At 36.9% G+C, this 24771-nt stretch overlaps 1 protein-coding gene across 1 annotated transcript in view; it reads left to right on the top strand.

Annotated features, from left to right (window-relative positions):
• Positions 1–24771, top strand: part of EFCAB5 (EF-hand calcium binding domain 5) — a 108806-nt gene that overhangs the window by 12239 nt on the left and 71796 nt on the right. The window contains exons 4-6 of the mRNA XM_069483112.1: positions 1802–2372; positions 18873–19029; positions 21700–21748. Coding sequence (XP_069339213.1) covers positions 1802–2372; positions 18873–19029; positions 21700–21748 — 777 coding nt within the window. The remainder of the gene's footprint in view (positions 1–1801; positions 2373–18872; positions 19030–21699; positions 21749–24771) is intronic.

Raw genomic sequence — 24771 nt, 5'->3', positions numbered from 1 at the left:
CTTCTAGTTTCTCTGCTCTGAGGATATCAATTATAATTCGTTTAGAAACTCCTTACATTTGTTCTATTTAATGATATTTCCTTGGGTGGTGTTAGTTATTATGTTTGTTGAATTTAGCAATGGGGATGGTTTTCTTTAAACATTCTATGCCTCTTATACATATGTACTTACATTTGCATTTGAGGTTCCCTGTTTGCTTTCCTGTGGGTAGAGTTTCTGTTTTCTGTAGTCTACTGCCAGTGATTGTGGAGAAGGAACAAGATGTGCAGACAGTGAAGTCTGTCAATAATTCATTTTCTGTGTGAAAATCCTGCCTCTCTAGCCTAAACATCTGTACTCCTTATGCCAGTGTAAGGGTGACCAACTCTGGTGCCTGATGATTTGCATAAACTGGGATGAAGATAACTCAAAATGGTCACTCTTTCCCCTGCTACCCATATCTATTATATCCTCTAAACTTGGGATGCCTCAAAGCTGCTCCCAAATGTCACAGTGGTCTCCTCTTGTATCTTTTTAGTCCCATCATTTCATCAATCAGTGAATCCCACTTGCCTTACATTTTTTCAGAGATCCTCCAAATTTCTAATTACTGAAGGCCACCTTCATGATTGCAGCATTCTTATGCTATATTTTAAAAATACATTTCCTGTCATTTCTAGATATTTTGGTAGGTAGGGAATATAGATGCCTGTTCTCGGGCCACCATTTTGGTCTAATATCTCTGTCCTGCATTTGTAAAATGAAAATATGAATGAGACTGGCAATAAAAGAATGGGAACAAATGTATTTAAATGTACATGTGTGGTAGACAGCACACATTTTCCCACCTTTTTGCCTGCCAACTGAACCTCAATTTTGTAGCAGATGAAAATCACCTGACATCAGAGAAATTTGGTTCAAACCCTGACATTAAGAAATAAATTATAGATGAGCAAGTTGGCTCACATTTGCAGTCTCAGCTACTCGGGAAACTGAGGTGGGAGGATATTTTGAGGCCAGGAGTTTGAGACCAGCCTGGGCAATATAGTGAGACCCTGTCTCTAAAAATAAATAAATAAATAAATTATGATTGGCTAAAACTATGCATACAGCCTGAGTAACACAGCGAGACCCCGTCTACAAAAAATAGAAAAAATTAGTCAGGCATGGTGGTGGGTGCCTGTAATCCCAGCTACTTGGAAGGCTGAGGCAGGAGGATCAATCACTTGAGCCCAGGAGTTTGAGGTTGCAGTGAGCTATGATCACACCAGCGCACTGTAGCCTGGGCAACAGAGTGAGACCCTGTCTCAAAACAATCAAACAAACTATTCATAGTAATCCCATTTACCTTTACCAGTGATTGGTCTAGGTGTGGGCACGTATACTAGTTAGGACCAATGAAATATAAAGGGAGTCTGGGATCTTTTCCTCTTTAATAGTAAAACAGAGCTTCAAGAGGAGAAAGCTCCTTTGTTCTCACTCCTTTTTTCCTGTGAGGAAATGATGGCTGGAACTGTCACACAATAGCCATTGTGTGATCGTGAGGTAGAAGCACAAAAAAATGAACGAAAAGCAATAGAAACAGGCTAGGTACTTAATGAAATCACTGAACTGCTGAATGACTTCTGATTGAGTCAACAATAAATGACTTTATGGTTAAAGTCACTGTTGTCTGATTTTCTGTTACTTTCAGCTGATAGTGTTACAATACACTGTGTAAATGGATATTAAAAAAACCTTTTTTCTAATATTATTCTGAAGTCACATAGATTAAAATCCTACTTCTAATATTTCTTACATTTCACTTTTTTTTTCCTCTCAGAAATAAACCTGGAGGAGCAGCCAAATATCTCACCTGGTTTGATAAAGGACTCTAAACCCTCACGGAATGTTGTAGTTAGAAAACCTGCAAAAGCCGTTTTTGCTTTAGATAAATCTGAACTGAAATCAAAGCTAGAACAACCATGGAAGAAAAATCTTTTTGCAAGAATGGAGGCAAGATCCCTAACAATGCAGCAGAAAATAATAGATAAGGATAACCTAAAGAAGGAACTAGAAAAAAAGGCTGAAAAAAAAATTCCCAAGGATAATTTGGCCAAAGAGTGGTTTAATACAGAAAGCATGACACTGGATACTCGTGCATATTTGCTTGACAAACTTCTACCCACCTTAGTTCCTGGAGTGGAAAACATGTTATCACAAGTGGAAAAGAAGAAGCTTTTGACAGAAGCTGATATTCCAACCAAGTTTGATCCAATTAATCATTTGGGGGAATATTTAATGAGAAACAATCCTGCTTATATCAAAGACCGAGGAATGTCTGGTTACCAGAGGGTGATGAAAGAGGTCACAGAAGACCTGAAGATACATGTTCCTAACACTATCTGCAACAGGTACAGTTTGTCATATTTTCAATTGATGATCTGTCTCCTTACATTGAAAAATTAGTAGAACAATAACATAATCACACAAATAGGACTTAAAAGAAGTGATGTTATAGTTATTCAGAAAGTATTTATTGAGCTACTTCTGTGTGCTTTACTTTTTTTGAGGCACTGTGAAGGTTAATGAAGTGTATTAAATAAGTTCCTTGTGTTCATGGATTTAATTGTCTCACTAGGACTCCAAATGTATGTTGATTTTTATTTTTATTTGTCTCTCTGCACCAGAAAGGAAGCTATAGGAGAGTTGGTACTTTTTAAAAATTCAACTTTCCACATAAGCAATATATTCACCTGTTCAAAAGCCAAAATGTATTAAAAGTTGCACAGTGAAAAGTTTACCTCCCATTCTCCTCCTCCATCTACCCTGTTCTCTACTTCTGCCATAGATAACTACTTTTCTTAATTTTCTATGGATCCTTACAGAGTTTCTTTATGGATACGTAAGCAAATGCATATGTGGATTCTTGATTTTCTTCCTTTAACACAAAAGTGTATGCTATTAGTTACAAATATTTCTCCATTTTTCACCTGCCAAAAATCTTCATGCAGAAGATTTTTTTATTTCTGTGTAGTCAAATTTAAGTGTTATTTTATAGCACCTGGATTTTGAGTCAATGTTACATTTCAAAATATTAAAAGAATTCTCCCATGTTTTCTTCTGGAAATATTATGATTTTAATTTTCATTTTAAATATTGATTCATTTGGAATTTATCCTAGTATAACATGTAAAGTAAGGATCCAACTTTATCCTTTTTCAAATGGCTACTTAGTAGTCTCAAGAATTTTTGAGTAGTCTATCTTTGCCCCCACTGGTTTGAGATGAACCTTTATTATTAAATTCCTATATATTTTGGAGTGTGTTTCTGGATTTTTCTATTTGATGGCACTGATTTGTCTCCCTTTCACGCACTACTACCACACTGCTTTAATTATTGAGACTTTTAAATATATTTTAATAAACCTGACGGTGCTGGTCCCCACTATTTGCTCTTCTTTTTTTCTGATGTCTCTTGGCTATTCTCTCATGTTTACTTTTTTAATATGAGCATTAGGATTAACTTGTCTACTTGAAAAAAAAAAGTGGAGAGAGGAAATCAAAGCAACTCTTACTGTAATGTTTATTGAAATCAGATTATATTTTTTATTAACTTAACCAACATCTTTAGTAACGATGAGTGTTTCTACCTGAGAACAGGTATCTTCCCATTTGCTCATCTTATTTTGTATCCATCGGTATTGTCTTCAAAGATTTTTTTATATAAGTTTTGGATCTCTTGTTTTAGATTTATTACTAGTTATTTTTTTGTTGCTATTATAAGTGGGACTTTCTTCTTTTATTATATTTTCTATCTGGATGTAGTCTGAAGACATAAAAGCTATTAATTTCTGTATAATTTGGTGCCCTGCTACCTTACTGAATTCTCTTACAATGAAATTTTAGTTGATTTCTTGGGTTTTCTAGGGAGGCAACCATATTGTTTGCAAATAGTAGTAGTTTTCCTTCTTCCTTTTCAATTTTTATACTTCTAACATCTTTCTCTTACCTAATAGCATTGGCTATCACCTCCAATATAATGTTAAATAAGAGAGGTGATCCAGGCATCCTTGTCTTTTTATGTCTTTAGTAGAAATGCCTCTTGTGTTACTGCTTCACCTTGCAGTTTTTAAAAATATATATGTAAGTTCTATATATATGGATCTGAAGAATATTTGATCACAATAGGAAAAGTACCTAATTTCTATCTTACAGAGTAATTTTTAAAACTCAAGACTGACTGTTGATTTTGCCAAATACTTTTCAACACTTATGGAGATGATCATTTTTCACCTGAGATCCATTAATTATGAATTTTATTAATAGATTTCCTAATATTGAACTATCTTAGAATTCCTGAAATAAACCCCACATGGTTGCTATGTGTTTGGTTACATAGTCTTCCTACTAGTAAGACAGAATAAATATTTTTTTGCTTTTAATCACAGATTTTAAGAATATTATATACATCTATATCTACCTACCTATCAATAGTCACCACCAGTGGCAGCACATGAAAAACTTTTTCCCCTTTTGGGAAAGGGTTCTTTTTTTTTAGTATCATTACAGATGCATGGGTTTTAATATATATTCAATGTATTTAAAAAGCTAATGGTGTCCATTTGGTGGTCCAGCACTGGTATTATCCACTACAGCTTCAAGAAACCTGGTCAGTATATTACAGTGAATGTCTACTGCAACCAGTTGAACAAAATGATGAGAATGCTTGTGATTAAGCAGCCAAGACTGGTCAATAAAGATAGGCCAATCCTCTTGCAAGACAACGCTCCACAAGTCCCACAAACAACGCTGCTCAAACTACAGCAGCTGGACTTGGAAACTCTCTGTCACCCATCCTATTTGCCAGACCTTGCACCACTGACTACCACTTCTTCCAGGCTTTGGACCACTTCTTGCAAGGAAAAATATTCAATTCTCAACACGCTGTGGGAAACCTTTCATTACCACTCACTCTCCAGGCTTCTTTGCTGCTGGCATAAACAAACTACCGTTATGATGGCAAAACCCTGTGGATAGTTTAGGGGCATACTTTGATTAATTGTACTGCTTCTTGTTTGAGATATAATAAACTACACTTTTGATTTGAAATAGGACATTTCATATTTAATGACCTAATAAATTTTAGGTCTGTTCCAGCATGGGCGCTCTGGGGCTGCTGTGCAGCTGGTGGGCTCCAGCTCCTGCAGGCCCTTCTGGACCCAGGAGCAGACCCTGGTCAAGTTGAAGCCAGATGGGGTGCAGTGGGCCGCTTGTTGGAGATGTGATCCACCTGGTGTGGTTGAAGATTGTGCCCACAACGGAAGGCTTCCTTGCCTTCTGCGGAGAAGGCACCTCCTGCGGAGAAAGCCCTTCTGCCCTACCCTCATCAGCTACATGAGCTCTGGCCCGTGGTGGCCATGGTCTGGGAAGGGTACAATGTGGTCCACCCTCGAGGGCCATGATAGGATACACCAACTTGCCTGAGGCTATCCCAGGGACCATACCAGGAGACTACAGCATTCACATCAGCGGGAACATTATCCATGTCAGCGACTCAGTGGAGGAACCCCAGAGAAGATCCACCTGTGGTTCCAAAGCATTGAGCTGGTGAACGCGGCAGACAGGGGCCACCACAGCAGCGTCTACCCAGCCGAGGGTCAGGCTGCCCTTGGCCGCCCCAGCATCCATCCAGGACCAACTACCTTGGTCAATAAGAACTCAAGCCCACATTTCTACCATCTATCCCAGATCATTTCCCTGTCCACCTTCTGCTTCAACTCAGCGCAGAGCCGTTTGAGCCACCAACTTTATGTGCCTTTTTGTATCCTAAGCCAGCACAAGATTAGACCAAATCCTTTCTATACCAAAGTGCCAGACAACCTTTGGGGTGTCTTTAACAGTGGATAGTGTGACCTCTCCCCCACCCAAAGGAGAGTCATTAAAATTAACTGTGCCAAAACATATATATATATATATATATATATAATTTTTTTAAATATGAGTTTATATTGATAGTTTCATATCAAATATAATGCTTCAGGGTTTTTACTTAATTTCCTTGATTTTACATTTCTATTTCTTTTTTTCTTACACTGAAAAATCTAGTTCCTAACAACGTTGACATAATTACTGATTTTTTTAATCCTACAATTTACATAAAATAGCTTCAGAATAATAAACCCAACAAGCCTACTAATGATAAAAGTACTAAATGAGGTTTTAGTTTTATTTGCAGCTTTTTTTGTCCTCGGAATATAACCCACTAAGTGTGTGAATGTGTGTGTGTGTGTGTGTGTATATATATATATATATATATATGTAAAAAATGGAGCCATACAAAAACTAGAAGAAAGAGACCAGGAGTTAAATTCCTTTATACCAGAGAAAATCCTTTTTAACCATGACTCAAGATCACAAAAATATTGATAAATTTGATCACATAAAAATAAAAGCTTTTTGCCTGGCAAATTGAGTCACAACTACTCAATTCTGCTGTTACAGTGCAAAAGCAGCCATAGACATGTAAATTAGTGAGCATGGCTGTGTTCCAATGAAACTTTATTTATGGATACTGAAATTTGAATTTCATATAATCTTCAGATGCCACAAAATATTCTTCTTCTTTTGACTTAAAAAAAAAACATTTAAAAATATAACAACTGCACTTAGCTTTTGAGCCATACAAAACCAGGCAGTGGGCCAGATTTGGCCTGCAGGCTGTAGTTTGCTGACCCCTGGTCTAAATGATGTCTAGTAGGCCTCTTCCAGATCTAAAACACAAACAATACAATTTGAATCTCTGAATCTCTTCCTGAATCTCCATATTTTCCTTTGACCATCTTCTGGCATGGACACTTATACTAAAATTTATAAAGGAGCCAAGTGCAGTGGCTTACTAATGTAATCATAGCACTTTGGGAGGCCTAGGCAGGAGGATCACTCGAGGCCAGGAGTTGGAGACTGGCCTGAGCAACATAGTAAGACTCCATCACTACAAAAATTAGCCGGCCTAGGTAGCACCCACCTGTAGTCCCAGATACTCAGGAGGCTGAGGCAGGAGAATCACTTAAACCCAGGAGTTGGCTGTTGCAGTGACCCATGATGATGCCACTGTTCTCTAGCCTGGGCAACAGAGCAAGACCCTATCTCAAAAAAGAAAAGAAAAGAGAAGTTCCACAGGAGGTTATTATGCACACTAAACTTTCAAGACCAAATTAAAGAGAAACCAAATTAAGAGAGTTTTAGTACTGGTGAAAAGTTCCAATAGCATGCAGGAAGCAGAGTCATTAAATTTAATAAATAGCTTAAGAAACATTTCCGCTCACTATCTGTTCTTGCAGAGCAATAAATTAGATTGTATTTAGATCTATTTCTATAAAAAAAATACTTACTGTTTGGGAACCAGTGTCAGGGCTGTAAACCAATATATTGACAAATCCTATTAGAAATATGTAAATCTCAGTCAGTACATAAAACTCTAGGCATTTATCAATGTCTATAATTAAGAATAGTAATAAGCACATTAAGACTCTTGTCTAGGTTCCATTGCCAACAAATGCCATGACACAAGAGGGTTAGGTTGTTTTACTGATGTGTCTTGAACTGAAAGTCTGTATATTTAAGGTCATTTAAGGTTTGATAAAAGTTAATTTTCTATTTCTATTCTAAGCCTTGGTTTCTATTGGAGTAGCACTATTATAGGCATTTCATGAAAGAGTTAATCAAAGATGCTTTGTTTGCCTGGATTGTTAGGATTAGGGCTTCATCTCTCTCTCTGGCAAAAATCCAAGATCTATATGTCAACAGATGACAGTGTCAGGCATTTGTAGGATATTCAGAAATCCTAAAGATGCTTTACAATAGCATGTTCTGCTCCCAATGCCTATTGACTTAAAGTTTGTATACTCGGCAACCTTAGTAAAAACAGTACTGCTTAGAAATTCTCTAGACTGTATCATTGTTTGTGTTGTCTTCAATTCATTACAGAACCCTGGAGAAGTCCATTCACTTTAGGAATCAACATTTTCCTTATTTGTATTCAAGAAAAAAGACAAATGAAAATTTTGTTTGGTTTGTCAAGACTGTGTCTTCTGGTGATAATATTAAAGTGTTTATTTGCTTCAACTTGATCCCAAAACCCTTTATCTACCTACTTCCCAGGGCAAAAAGGTGTCTAAGAGCCATAGGTAGAGAAGACACTCCTTACTTATTTGGAACAATTTTTATAGTAGTAGCCACTTATCTGAAAAACACAGTATCACTGCTGTGTAGGTTTTATATATGCAATATAATTTACTGCTTTTCATCAGATATTTTTTTAAGTATCTTTTCCCCCGACTCAGTTCCTCCAGTACTTGGAAATGCGTATTTGATAGGTTAATACCACCTTAATATGAATTGATAATGAAAAATATTTGCTCTTAAAATAGGATTACAAACATTTAATAGCCTGATTATAGTGATGGTTACACATATTCATATATGTGTTAAAATTCATAAAACTATGCATCAAAAGGGGGTCAATTTTATGTGTTATTTAAAAAAAATTTTTAAACAGGAAAAAAAAGGAAAACTATTAATGTTAGAATTTCAGACTATTCCAGAAAATAGGGCCTAGTTTTAAAATTATTTTGTTTATTATAATTCCCTGCAGATTAACTCACATAGTGTTCAAGCAATTTATGCAGCTATGTGACAAAATCTATCATGTATGTTTCTATTGGAATGTGGCATCTACAACAGGTTCTAAGATCTACTTCAAAGTACTTACTTTTTGTATTAAAAAATGCCTCAAAATGTCTAACTTATCCATATATGCTGCCAGCACAAGTACTTGGCAAGATGAAGGGAATGTTTCATCCTCAGTATGGGTCTTCCTCAGTTGCCAGGAAGCAGTGGCTTCTTAGACAGCTGTCTGTTCATACTACACACCAGCTGCCACCTCTTTACTGAGCCAAAACTTTGTGCTTATGTTATGCTAGGAAATCCCACAGGTGCTTCTCCACAGGTGATATTAGTAATATTAATCATCTTGTCAATCTGTTTTGAATATCAGATTTTATCAATCCAGTAAAACAGAGTATGCCAAAGTGGATGAATAAATAAGGAAAATATTTTTTACAGTATTCAAATGACTATTATACTCAATGGTATGTGGTAGGACTTTATCCAAACAGGTTCTACTTTTGTTCAGCCTGAAGCATAATAATAATTTATGTACACTGACTAGTTTCATATCCCTCTCTAAACCATACCCTGTTGTGTATGTATATATACCATTATTAAATAATTATAAATTCAACTATATATGGACTGAGAAATCATGGTCTCCCTGGATGATATTCTTATATTCTGCACCCCACCCTGCAACTTGATATTGAGTAAGTCTCTGTTCTGCTTCAGTGGCATAGAATATTCCTAATGTGAAAGAGACCGAGGTAGAGTTCCTGAGTTAACTTCTGTCCCGCTATGGCTGGATATCTGGCGTACTGTCTGACAAGGTGTGGTGGATGTGAAGTAGAAACCTCTGACTATCCAAGATGTCCAGAAATTTTTAGAGTTTCCTATATAATTTCATTGATTCATTTTAAACTATGCAGTAACTGATATCCTCAAAAGGAGATAGGATTTGTCTGTTCATAGAAGGGGTTCTGGCCTTGTAACGGCTGAAGACTTACATATAACTCTCTTTGTTTTTACATCCTCTGTCCTAGCTCAGTCCTAAACCACCAAAACAGATGTTTCCCGTGCTTCCCCCTGCCCTCCGGGGGAATATCCTTACTCTCTTGGCTTCTGCCCTAATCTTTCTTACTTCTCCAGGAAGGCTGCTCAGGTGGGACTCAACCACCTCATTTAGAAATAGGAAATTCTCACCATCAAGGCCAGCCTCAAAGCTTGGAGGCACTATGTTTGAGGTACCTAGCATATAATGACAATGACTACCAAGCCCAGACTTAGTTATATTGCATTCTTTATGCACATCAGTTTTACTGTCTCATACATATTAGCTAATCAAAACCACCAGCCAGATATCCTCACCTAAAATACAGAATGCCAGCCTTCTCTATCTAGAACATCCTTCTCCTCGCTTCTTTAGTTGGCTAGTTTCTCCTTGTCCTTCAAGAATCAGCACTAGTACCACTTCCTCTGGGATATCTTCTGTCACAACTGGTTTGGATTAACTACTTGAAAAATATATTTCTTATATTTCTGAAGCACTTATACTCTCATGTCAGCCCTTAGCACACTGTAATGTAATTGTTATTTACCTGCCCATAATTTCTTTGAGGACAGGGAATATTTTCTATCATACCTATATTTGAACACTGAGTACAGTTTGGACTCAATAAGTGTGTATTAGACGAATGAATGAATAACTTGAATTTATTGAGGAGTCTTTACTCAATCAGTATTTACTTCGTATAGAAAACTTAGCTTAGCTGGATACAAGATTCTAGGCTGGGCATTATTCTGTTTCAGAAGAGTAAGAATGGGGCCCCAACCTCTTCTTGCTTGTAAGGTTTCAGTTGAGAAATCTGGGTAATTCTAATGGGCTTTCCTTTGTATTTACTTGTTTCTTTCTCCTTACAGCTCGAGAAGGGACTCTTTAGTGGATATTTTGGTCAGTCGGATGACTACGTGGTGTGGTGTTTTCCTATTTGCTATGAATCTCCCAGGGGTTCTTTCAGCTTCTTGAACCTGTATATCTAGAGTTTTAGCAAGCCCTGGAAAATTTTCCTCAATTATGTCTTCAAATATCTTATCCAACCCTTGCTTATTATCTTCTTCACCCTCAGGAATGCCAATAACTCTCACATTAGGCTTCTTCACATAATCCCACATTTCTTGTAGACTCTGATCATTTCTTTTATTTCTTTGTCCTATCTCTGTGACTGACTTATTTAATTGGAAAGAGTTATCTTCAATCTCTGAGATTCTTTCCTCTGTTTGATCTACCCTGCTCTTGAGACTTTCCACTGTGTTTTGTAGCTCTCTGAATAAATTCTTCATTTCTAGGAGTTTAGTTTGGTTTTTCTTCAATATTTCAATTTCTTGAGTGAATTTTTCTTCCAAATCTTGTATATTTTTTGTGGTTTCTTTGTGTTGGTTATCCATTTTTTCTTGTATATTATTCAGCTTGTTTATAATCCATAATTGAAATTCTTCCTGTAACATGTTGGTATTTTGAATCTGGTTTGTGTCAATTGGTTGAGAGCTGGCATACTCACATCAGATAAAGGACTGATAACAAGAATCTATTTAGAACTCAGGAAAATCAGCAAGAAAAACTCAAACAACCCTATCAAAAAGTGGGCAAATGACATGAATAGAAATTTTTCAAAAGAAGATATAAGAATGGCTAACAAACATATGAAAAAATGCTCAACATCCCTAATCATCAGAGAAATGCAAATCAAAACCACAATGAGATATCACTTAACCCCAGTGAGAATGGCCTTTATCAAAAAGTCCCAAAACAACACATGTTAGCATGGATGCGGAGAGACAGGAACACTCATACACTGCTGGTGGGACTGCAAACTAGTGCAACCCCTGTGGAAAGCATTATGGAGATACCTTGAACAGACTCAAATAGACCTACCATTCGATCGAGCAATCCCATTATTGGGCATCTACCCAAAGGAACATAAGTCATTCTATGACAAAGACACCTGTACCCGAATGTTTATAGCAGCACAATTCACAATCGCAAAGATGTGGAAACAACCCAAATGCCCATCAATTCATGATTGGATTAGTAAATTATGGTATATGTATACCATGCAGTATTACTCAGCTATAAGAAATAGCGGTGATACAACATCTCTTTGGTTCTCCTGGAGAGAGTTGGAACCCATTATATTAAGTGAAGTATCCCAAGAATGGAAAAACAAGCATCACATGTACTCACCAGAAAATTGGTTTCCCTGATCATCACCTAAATGCACATTTGGGAATGATACCAATCGGATATCAGACTGAGGTGGGGGGTGGGGGGAGGGAATGGGTGTATGCCTACATGATGAGTGCGTTGCGCACCGTCTGGGGAATGGTCACACTTGAAGGTGCTGACTCGGGGAGTGGGGGTGCGAGGAGGGGATGGGTGTATACCTACATGATGAGTGCAATGCGCACTGTCTGGGGAATGGACACACCTGGAGCTCTGACTTGGGGGGATAGGCGGTACATGGGCAACGTATGTAACCTGAACTTTTGTACCCCCATAATAAGCTGAAATAAAAAAATAAATAAAAATAAATAAAAAATTTATCAAAAAAAAATCAGTATTTACTGCATAACTACTGAGTGCTCAGTGTTGAGGTATTCCCTATAGAGAAAAATACAAAATTTGGAAGAAATAGAAATCCTGAACAGGACAGTAATGAGAGCGAGATTGAATCAGTAATAAAAAAAAAGTCTCCCAACAAAAAAAAGCCCAGGACCAGATGGATTCACAGCCAAATTCTGCAAGACCTACAAAGAAGAACTGGCACCTATCCTACTGAAACTGTTCCATAACATTGAGACGGAGGGAATCCTTCCTAACTCATTCTAAGAAGCCAGTATCATCCTGATACCAAAGCCAGGAAAGGACACAACAAAAAAAGAAGACTACAGATCAATATCCCTCATAAACATAGATCCAAAAATCCTCAATAAAATACTAGCAAACTGAATCCAACAGCTCATCAAAAAAATAATTCACCACAATCAAGTAGGTTTCATCCCAGGGATGCAAGGATGGTTCAACATACACAAATCAATAAATGTGATTCACCACATAAACAGAATAAAAAACAAAAACTGTATGATCATCTCAGTAGATGCAGAAAAAGCATTTGATATAATCCAGCACTCCTTCATGATAAAAAAAACTCTTAAAAAACTAGGCACAGAAGGAACACACCTCAAAATAATAAAAGCCATACGTGCTAAACCCACAGCCAACATCATACAGAATGGGGTAAAGTTGAAAGCATTCCCTATAAGAACTGAAAGAAGACAAAGATGCCCACTTTCACCACTTCTATTCAACATAGTACTGAAAGTCCTAGCCACAGCAAGCAAGCAAGAGAAAGAAATAAAGGGCATCCAAAACCGAAAAGAGGAGATCAAACTACCTTGTTTGCTGATAATAAGATTTTTTTTGTTGTTGTTGAGACAGAGTCTCACTTTGTTGCCCAGGCTAGAGTGAGTGCCATGGCGTCAGCCTAGCTCACAGCAACCTCAAACTCCTGGGCTTAAGCGATCCTACTGCCTCAGCCTCCCGAGTAGCTGGGACTACAGGCATGCGCCACTATGCCCGGCTAATTTTTTCTATATAGATTTTTAGTTGTCCATATAATGTCTTTCTATTTTTAGTAGAGACGGGGTCTCGCTCTTGCTCAGGCTGGTCTCGAACTCCTGACCTCGAGCGATCCACCCGCCTCGGCCTCCCAGAGTGCTAGGATTACAGGCGTGAGCCACCGTGCCCGGCCGATAATAAGATCTTATATCTAGAAAATCCTAAAGATTCCTCCAAAAGACTCCTAGAATTGATAAATAAATTCAGTAAAGTCTCAGGTTATAAAATTAATGTACAAAATCAGTAGCATTTCTATACACTAATAACAGCCAAGCTGAGAATCAAATCAAGAACTCAACACCATTTACAATAGCTGCAAAAAAAAAAAAAATTAAAATACCTAGGAGTATATTTAACCAAGGAGGTGAAAGATCTCTACAAGGAGAACTACAAAACATTGATGAAAGAAATCACTGATGCCACAAACAAATGGAAAAACATTCCATGTCATGAATTGGAAGAGTCAATATTGTTAAAAGTATCCATACTGCTCAAAATGATTTATAGATTCAGTGCAATTCCCTTCAAAATACCAATGTCATTCTTCACAGAATTAGGGGAAAAAAATCATAAATTTCATGTGGAATCAAAAAAGAGCCTGAATAGCCAAAGCAATCCTAAGTAAAAAGAACAAATCTGGAGGCATCATGTTACCCCAACTTCAAGTTGTAGTACAAGGCTATCATAACCAAAACAGCATGGTACTGGTATAACATTAGACACATAGGTCAATGAAACAGAATGAAGAACACAAAATTAAAACCATGCACCTACAACCAACTGATCTTTGACAAAGCAGACAAAAACATATGTGGGGAAAGGATGCCTTATTTAATAAATGGTGCTGGGGAAAGTGGATAGCCACATGCAGAAGAATGAAACAGTAGCCCTATCTCTCACCTTATGCAAAAATTAACTCAAGATGGATTAAAGACTTAAATGTAAGATCTGACACCATAAAAAATTCTAGAGTAAAATTTAGGAAAAATCCTTGCAGACATTGGCCTAGACAAAGAATTTATGACTAAGACCTCAAAAGCAAATACAACAAAAACAGAAATAAATAAATAGGACTTAGTTAAACTAAAAAGTTTCTGCAAAACAAGAAATAACCATTAGAGTAAATAGACAACCGAAAGAATAGGAGAAAATATTTGCAAACTATACATCCAACAAAGGACATTTAGTATCCAGAATCTACAAGAACTGAAACAAATCAGCAAGGAAAAAGCAAATAATCCCATTAAAAAGTGGGCAAAAGACATGAACAGACATTTTCAAAAGAAGATATACAAATGGCCAACAAACATACGAAAAAATGCTCAACATCACGACTCATCAGAGAAATGCAAATTAAAACCACAATGAGATACCACCGTACCCAAGTCAGAACAATCATTACTAAAAATTCAAAAAACAATAGATGTTGGTGCAGTTGTGGTAAAAAGGGAATGCTTATACACTGTTGGTGGGAATGTAAGTTAGTATAACCTCTATGGAAAACAGTATGGAGATTCCTCAAAGAACTAAAAGTAGAACTACCATTCAATCCAGCAATCCCACTACTGGGTATCTACCCAAAGGAAGAAAAAAGTTATTATATCAAAAAGACACATGTATGTTTATCACAACACAATTCACAATTGGAAAGATGTGGAATCAACCTAAATGCCTGTCACCTGATGAGTAGACAAAGACAATGTGGTGTATTTATATATCATGGAATAGTACTCAGCCATAAAAAAGAATAAAATAATGTCTTTCACAGCAACTTGGTTTGAACTGGAAGCCATAATTCCAAATGAAGTATCTCAGGAACAGAAAAACAAATACTGCATGTATTCACTTTTAAGTGGGAGCTAAAGGATGTGCATACATGGTAATACAGAGTGGTATAATGGACTTTAGAGACTCAGAAGTGGGAAGGTTTGGAGGGGGCTGAGAAATCAAAAATTATCTATCAGGTACAATGTATACTATTTGTGTGATGGGTACACTAAAAGCCTTGTCTTCACCACTATGCAATTCATCCATGCATCTAAAAAACCACTTGTGCCCCCCAAATCTATTGAAAATTAAAAAAAATAAAACACTTGTTCATATATGGGAACTGTTTAATTAGGTAACTTTTGCTGCATAACAAAATATCCCAAAATTTAGTACCTTAAAGTAATACCATTTATTTGTTTGTGATTTTGTGGGTTGGCAACTTTGGGCTGGGCTCATGACTTATCTCTACTTCACATGGTATCAATTGGACTTAGTCAGGCATTGCAGTAATATGGCAGTTGATGGCCTTAATCACTTTCCTAATGGTTGGTTGACTGTTTGTAAAAGCAATGAAGATAACTGGCTCATTATGCAACAAGTAAGCCTAGGCTCATTTCCAAGGTGGTACTGTAGTGGAAGGGCTCCTAAGTTCAATAAAAGAGGGCAAGCCCCTATGTTCAAGCACTTTTCAACTTTCTGCTTGCATCCTATTTGCTAATGGCCCATGGGCAAAGTATATCACATGCCTACAGGTAGACACACAGGATGCAGAAATAGATTCCACCTGTTCATGGGACAAGCTGCAAAGTAACATTGCGTACAAAGAGACATGTGTATAGGAACAAGAAGAATTTGTGACCATTTTTGCAATTTTCCACACTGTAGTTTTTCTTCCCTTCTCTTCCCCTTGTACTGTGATTCTGCTTGTAGGTTATGTCTACCCTATACTGCCCAAAGTTAAAAATTTTAGATGCTTTAGAATTCTGTTGATTGATGTAAACATCCTCATGAGATAATGCAGGCTACAGAAGAGAAATTTTATTCATTTTCTGAATGAGTAACACAACCGATTTGAAACCCATTTGGATTATATTTGCTGTCTCATGTACAGTGGCCCTGAAGCACAAAACTAGATTTTGTTTTGGATATGATGTCTGAGCCTCAGCTAAAACATGTAGAGGATCTAGTCAGGCAAAGAGAGGAAGAAAAATATTTCAAGCAGATGGAAATATGACAGAAAACCAATTTTGTGAATTCATTTTTGTATCACATGAGAATATAGAGGACTTAATACATGATACTGTTTACTTATCTGTTCTGCCTTTGGACCCTAAGCCTTTTAATGGCAGAATTTCTGTAGTAGGTGCCAAATAAATATTTGTGTCATGAGTGAGTGACTGGTTTAGTAAGTAAATGAGTGAATACATGAATAGTAAGAAAGAGCTGGGTGAAAGACACCAATACAGAATAGAGAGCCACATGGGAACGAAGACAGAAATTGAGGAGAACGCTATATATAGAGAGAGGAAGAGACATAAAGCAGCAGAGGGACAAATAGTAGGGGAAGACCAGGAGAGACAGGCAGAAGAAGGGACTGGGGGCTCTGAGAGATAAGCAGTAGTCAGGGGCTTGGCTATTTAGCAATTGCACCAGAGAAACTTAGCACTTCCTTTAAAATACTTAATCTTCCAACAGTTCAGACACAGGTCCTTCTGCGCTAATAAACTGCTTGCCTACTTTTATTTTCAGACTTCAAAGTTTATTTTTGAAGGCTTGCTTTTCAAAAGAGAATTTTGAAGGCCTTATATATGCATAAAATAATGACTCCAATTTTAATAGGTATCCAATTTACCAGTTCTTACTGAAAATCTTTTTGCATTTAAAAAAAAAAAAAAAAAAATCTGGGCCGGGCGCGGTGGCTCACGCCTGTAATCCTAGCTCTCTGGGAGGCCGAGATGGGCGGATCGTTTGAGCTCAGGAGTTCGAGACCAGCCTGAGCAAGAGCGAGACCCCATCTCTACTAAAAATAGAAAGAATTATATGGACAGCTAAAAATATATATAGAAAAAATTAGCCGGGCATGGTGGTGCATGCCTGTAGTCCCAGCTACTCGGGAGGCTGAGACAGGAGGATTGCTTGAGCCCAGGAGTTTGAGGTTGCTGTGAGCTAGGCTGACGCCACGGCACTCACTCTAGCCCGGGCAACAGAGTGAGACTCTGTCTCAAAAAAAAAAAAAAAAAAAAAAAAAAAAAATCTGTAAGATTGTCTTAGTCTTTCTTCTTTCAAAGATGAAGAACTGCCATGCATTGGGAAAAAAACAGCAGCTATTTTTATTATTATGAGCCATTTGATTTGATTTCAATCAAACCCAGTTTGGGGTTTTTGAAGTCCTAATAGGGAAGATGAACATAGAAACAATTAAAATCACAGTTCTTCCCCCATTTTCAACCTGGGTGATGTAATTCTAGCTGAGTACAAGGGTAACTATTATGCCCAGGATTTCAGCAGGGGCTGTAAAAGCATTTGACTCTGGCTAGATAAAGGCAATATAGGCCAAGATATACTCCTACATAGAGTTCTCAAAAGTTTGGTCCAAGGCATCAGAATAAACTGGGATGCTTGTTATAAATGTCTCTTCCAGGCTTCTACCCTATACCTGGGATCAATCCCTTCAGATGATTTCTGTGTCCAGGGAAGAGAGAAGCTCACTACTTTAATGCCTTAGTGCATTCAACCTTGCCCTTACAGTATATATGGCAGCTTCTAGGGCTATTACCACTACTTTTTTCCTTAATTATAAATTGACGGCTTACCATTGTATATATTTATAGGGTACAAAGTGATGTTATGATTTGTGAATATAATGTGAAATAATTAAATCAAGCTAATTAGCATATCCATCACCTCAAATGCTTATTTTTTGTGATGAGAACATTTGAAATTTACTTAGCAATTTAAAAATGTACAATACATTAACTATATTTACCACAATGTGCAATAATCTTTTAAAAAAAAACCTTATTTCTCCTGTTTAACTGAGATTTTGTACACTTTGACCATCATCTCCCCATTTCTCCCACTCCCCAGCCTTTGTAACCACCATTTTATTCTCTGCTTCTCAAAATAAAACAAGTTTGATTGCTTTGTATTTCACAGATAAGTGAGAACATTTGATATTTGTCTTTCTCTGCTTGGCTTATTTCCCTTAACATGTTCTCCAATTCCATTCATGTTGTCACAAATGACAGAATTTCCTTGTTTTTTAAAGCTGGATAGTATTCCATTGTGTTTATATACCATATTTTCTTTATCCATTCATCTGTTGATGGACAATTAAGTTGATTCTATAACTTGGCTATTGTGAACACTGCTGAAGAGAACACAGGAGTCCAGCCAATTCTTTGAAAAACTGATTTCAGATCTTTTGGGTAAATACCCAGAAGTGGGATTGCTGGATCAGACAGTAATTCTATTTTTAGTTTTTAAGTTTTCCATAATGGCTGTACTAATTCATATTCCCACCAATACTTCTTAAGTATAGTATTTAGTTGGGTAAAATAAGTGCTACCTCTATAGAAAGTCAAATAATAGTAGAAAGCAGCCTATGATTAATGCCAAATTCAGTAAGTGCTGGGGGAAGAAGGGCTCACCACAGGCTTGCATCAAGGAAGATTTCACGGAGAAAAGACAGGTACAAAGTTTGAATGAGGTTCCAAACTCCCATATTCTGCCATTTGAACAATCTGAATCAAATCCAAGGGTCTTAACAACATGTTTTCTATATCTACATCCTTCAGGGTAGCCAAGATGAAGGAGAGTGTTAAACAGAGAAGAGAACGAAGAGAAAGCATAAGCAAAGTGAAAGAAAAGGTTGCCAACATTCGGAAACAGGCTCTGCAGGAGCAATTCGATGAATGGATTTTAGACCCCAGAGGAATGATTCCTATGGTGGTGGTAAGAAAGGGGGGGTATATGTGAAGCGTAGGTAGGGTGGGTGATAAGAGGGCAATTGCTAGAATACTGAGTGCAATGCTGCAAGCCTCCCTTGAAATTTTCAGTACTACTAAGGTAAGTTGATTCTTGACCTGTCTGGTCCATGAGAGTTGATTCCTTCAATTTTGTCTTGAGCATAAAAAAAAAAAAAAAAAAAAAAAAAAAAAAACAACTAGGAAGATTTCTAAATTTTCACTCTGGCTGAGATTCCCAAACTTGTCACTACAAGCAGACATAGATTTCATTTGTCTGTTTAATTATTGTATGTGTTTGTGTGGGTGAGTATGTGTATATGACTATTTCTGTAAGACCTAAGAAATTGTGTTTCTTAGTTCCAGAGAACAACTGTATTCTAAGAGTTAGATATTTTCTCTCATATATGTATGGATTTGAAAATACTTATTGGTTAGATATAATGCCAAATATTTTCAGTTTAAAGTGAATGATTAAAAATGGACCGAGAAAGACAAGCCACAGACTAGGAGAAAATATTAGCAAAAGACTTTTCTGATAAAGGACTGTTATCCAAAATATACAAAGAACTCTTAAAACTCAACAATAAGAAAACAAACAGCCCAACTATAAAAGATGGACAAAAGGCCTGAACAGACATCTCACCAAAGAAGATATGCAGATGGCAAATAAACATGGAAAGATGCCTTATGTCATTAGGGAATTGCAAATTAAAACAGCAGTGAGATACCACTATGTATCTATTAGAATGGTTGAAACCCAAAACACTGATAATACCAAATGCCAGCAAGGATGTGGAGCAGCAAAAACTCTTAATCATTGCTGGTGGGAATGCAAAATGAAAGAGTTTGGCAGTTTCTTATAAAATTAAACATACTCTTAAGAGACAAATACTGAATTATTCCACTTAGATGAGGTATCTAAAGTAGACAAATTCATAGAAACAGGAAGTAGAATGATGGTTACAAGGGGCTAGAAGGAGGGGAGGAGGAGTTGTTTAATGGGTATAGGATTTCAGATTTGCAAGATGAAAAACTTCTGGAGACCTTTTCACAACAGTGTGAATATACTTACACATATACTTATATACATACACTTAAGGATGGTTAAGTCGGTACATTTTATGTTTTTTACCACACACACACAAAACTAAACACACCTTAACATATGATCCAGCAATCACTTTCCTTGGTATCTATCCAAATAAATTGAAAATTTATGTACAAACAAAAACATGCACATGGATGTTTATAGCAGCTTTACTCATATAATATCTAAAACTTCGAAGCAACCAAGGTATCTTTCAGTAGATAAATGGATGAATAAACTGTGGTACAGCTATACAATGGAATATTATTCAGTGCTAAAAAAGAATGAGCTTATCAAGCCATGAAAAGACATGGAGGAAAGTTAAATGCATATAACTACGTGAAAGAAGCAAATCTGAAAAGGCTACGTACTGTATGACTCAAACTATATGGCATTCTGGAAAAGGCAAAACTATGGTAACAGTAAAAAGATCAGTGATTGCCAAGAGTGAGAGGGGAGGGAGGAATGAATGGGCAGAGCACCGAGCATTTGTAGGACAGTGGAATTTTTCTGTATGATACTGTAATGGTGGATTCATGGCATTATATTATACATTTGTCAAAGCCCATAGAATGTATAATATCAAGAGACCCTTAATATAAACTGTGAACTTTGAGTGATAATGATGTGTCAATGTAGGTTTATCAATTGTAACAAATGGGCCAGCACAATGGGTCACTCCTGTAATCCTAGCACTCTGGGAGGCCAAGGTGGGAGGATCAATTGAGATCAGGAGTTCAAGACCAGCTGAGCAAGAGCAAGACCTATCTCTACTAAAAAAAAAAAAAAAAAAAAAAAAAACAGTAGAAAAAATGAGCCAGGTGTGGTGTCACATGCCTGTGGTCCCAGCTACTCAGGAGGCTGAGGCGGGAAGATCTCTTGAACACAGGAATTTGAGGTTTCAGTGAGCTATGATCCTGCCACTGCACTCTAGCCGGGTGCCAGAGTGAGACTCTGTCTCAAAAACAAAAATAACAACAATAACAGGGAAAAAAACCCCACAAATATACCACTCTTGTGCAGAATGTTATTAGTAGGGGAGGCTGAGGTTGTACGTGTGTGTGTGCGAGTTGGGGGGGTATATGAGAACTCTGTACTTTCTGCTCAATTTTGCTGTGAGCCTAAAACTTCTCTAAAAAATAAAGTCTATTTTTTAAAATGGATCAAGAAAAACTCTGAAATTTTGTTTTCAGTAATTGAAGAATACAGAAGTATAGAAGGTTCTTTGGATTGCCAAGCTGGTTGGCAAAAGTATCTTAGCTCCATCATGCCCAGTGTCTGAGGGTTGCTAGAAATGTCCCCTGTAGGGGACAAAATGGGATCATTCTTGCATCCCCGTCCTTCTCACACAAAAAGGTTGGGAATCACTGAGAATATATATGTAAAAGCACTTTGTATACCTCGAAGTATTCTATAAACTAAATAGGAAATTACTATTTCCGTCCTTGAGTTGGAAAGATCACTCAGAACTTAAATAGAAAGACTATAAATGGCTTTTAGTCTAAAATACTAAATATGTGGTAATTGAACAGTAGCATGTGGCTTCTTTCTTTCTTTTTTTACTTGCAGATTCAGAATGTTCTTCATGATTTTTTTCAAAATCCAGATTTTGATCTTGGTAAGTCTTCCTATTACTATTTTTATTTATTTTTTTCTTTTTGGGAAGGATACTGAATTCAGATGAAGAGTCAATATGGAGACAGAGATTATTCGGAGATCTTATAAATGTAATTAGTCTCTTCTGCACTTTGTAGACAGACAATGTAGAAAAGCAGAGAAGCGATCAGTGATTCTCAATCCTTTTAATCCAGTGCCCATTTTACTACCAGCATTCTGTAATACCCTTTTATTGTCCTATGACATTCCTAGAAAATATTGCTTACATACACAGAATTTTAAAAGAAAGATATAATGTCATAACTGTGATATAAAGAAGAAATACAAGGAAAGACATAAGAAAATTATATGTGCTGTATTTCAACATATAAATGCTTTGTTATAACTTCACTAGAAGACATAAAAGAGTAGTCAGAAATTTCTACCTGCTTATAATGAACGTTTAGATATAAGAAAAGTAAAATTTATGTACAATTGACTATTTCTTTGTATTTTACATTTGAAATAAGGACAAAATGAGTGGATTTGTATGTATACATAGAATCCCCATGAATAGCTACAAATGCAGACTGACACAGGTATGCTGTATTAGAGTTCAGAGACAATTTTTTTTTTTAGACAGAGTCTCACTCTGTCACCTTGGGTAGAGTACAGTGGCGGCGGTGTGATAGCTCACTGCAACCTCAAACTCCTGGGCTCAAGTGATCCTTCTACCTCAGCCTCCCAGGTAGCTGGGACTACAGGCGTGTGCCACCACAGCCAGTTGATTTTTCTATTTTTTTTTGTAGAAATGGGGTCTTGCTCTTGCTCAGGCTGCTCTCAAACTCCTGGCCTCAAGCAGTCCTCCCGCCTCGGCCTCCCAAAGTACTAGGATTACAGGCATGAGCCATCATCACACCTGGCCAGAGACAATTTATTAATATAATATTACTTCCTATTACACAATTTTCTGAAATGGCGAACAACTCTTAATAAAGTTCCAGAATGAAACAAAGTACAATCCTCCTTCAGATTTTCACAGTAGTTATGTTCCTGGAGAATTCAACAGCAAAATTATACTCTGCCTTTATATGTAAAATAGAGTTATATTCTAGATTCAAAATTAATATAAGCAGATTTTTCACCTACTTGAATGTCTTGCAGGAGGGAGAAAGTCTTTTTGTGCAGGAACTGCAGGAGTTCTGCCTCTACTCCTACTCTTCATCTTTGTGGGAATAAAAAACTCACCCACAAATTTCTACCATGCTGCTGGGAGGAAAGGAGGACAGTACCACCCCTATGGAGAATAGCAGATTTTGTTGCTTTTGTTTTCAGAAAGATTTCCCTGTGTGGAATTAGGTGAAAAAAATCTGACTTGTTCCATAAGAACTAGAGTTTGAGTCCTGAGGTTTACATAATTTATATACAATTGCTTTTTTCAATTGATTTTTTGACCACTTGTGTTACATGGATAACAATAGATTGTCACTTTTTGGAATAAAATATGCTTCCCATATTCCTGAGCACTAGTTCCCAAACATGGTTTGGGCCTTGCTGACAACCTTTTCTCCTTCTACCTGTTCTCAGCCTATACAAAAACTATAATTCTTCCATCAGCTCAAACTCCACTTCTGTTTCACAAAATTTTAAAAATAACTTCATTCATTCATTTATTTTTGGATGGGGTTACAGAAGATACAAGTTAAGAGAACACTATCTGAGATCCTGATAAAATTAGAGATATTCCAGACCACTGTAGTTGACAGTAATTGTCTCTTCTCTCACCTCCTATACTACAGTATTTATTTTCTGGTCCATTCATTCATTCATTCATTCTTTATTGAGCCCTCACTTTATTCCAGACACTGTAATTGGGTAGAGAATGCAAAGAGAACTGACAAGGCATGTTTCCGGCCCTTAAGTTACTCAAAGCCCAGTAAAGGGACAGACACCTACACTTAATAGCAACTGTTAATGGTAGAAACCAGATTGGCTTACATAATCATTTGGAGCTTGTGGGGAGGTCTGGGATGGGGGGGATATCAGCACCGAATGCATAAGCTTGTATGAATGTGTATACAATCCTCCAATGGCCACAATAGCTGGTATCTCATAAGTAGCACTTAGAAAATTCAAGAGAGACTGAAAAAATCTTTTCTATGCCCTTGTGCCAGCCCATGATAGGCAGGAAGAGTTACTATTTAGAAGCAGGAGAGGAAGCCAATGTATTAGTTCTTTCATTTTGAGCTTTCCTACAAGTTGTGTGTTTGTCTCTTTGGAAGGTCAATAAGGATTATATAATTGTCATATGAAATGGAGGCTTAAAAGTCTTCATTTAAACTAATTGACACATTCACTATTATTGATCACTCTGCTATTCATAAAACTCTTTTTTCTTGGCTTTTGTTTTTTTCTTCTACCTTTGATCACCTCCTAGCATTTTTTTTCTTGAATTCTCCTTTTGCTTGCACCTTAAATGTTGTTTTCCAGTGTTTCCTTTTAGGCTTTCTTATCACTTTGTACACTATAAACACTCTCTGAGTTTTCTTATTCAAATCCATAAGTGCAGCTTATGACTCCCAATCCATAGTCCCATTCCAAACTTTCCCCAAGCTCCAGATCTTTTTGAAAAAATCTACAATGAGTGGCAAGTGAAAAAAGCAAGTTGCAGATCAAAATGAACATATTTATATAGAGAAAAACAAAAAATATATGTGTACATATATACATATGGAAATGCATAGAAAGGTTGCTGGATGGATGACAACAAACTGTTTACAGTGGTTACTTCTGGGGCAGAAGAGAGTAAGTGCTGACGGGGGTAGGGAAAAAGGAAGATATTCATGTTTTGCTGCTTATATTTTCATATATTATGAACATATTCATATATTATTTATTTAATTTAAGAAACATTCAAGGCCAGGTGCAGTGACTCATGCCGGTAATCCCAGCACTTTGGGAAGCCAAGGCAGCAGGATCACTTGAGGTCAGGAGTTCAAGACCAGCCTGAGCAACAACATAGCAAGACCCTTGTCTCTACCAAAA

This window comes from Eulemur rufifrons, chromosome 9 (assembly GCF_041146395.1).
Source record: "Eulemur rufifrons isolate Redbay chromosome 9, OSU_ERuf_1, whole genome shotgun sequence".
Classification (NCBI taxonomy): Eukaryota; Metazoa; Chordata; class Mammalia; order Primates; family Lemuridae; genus Eulemur; species Eulemur rufifrons.
The sequence above is the reverse complement of the archived record's forward strand: the minus strand, read 5'-3'. Positions and strand labels throughout refer to the sequence as shown.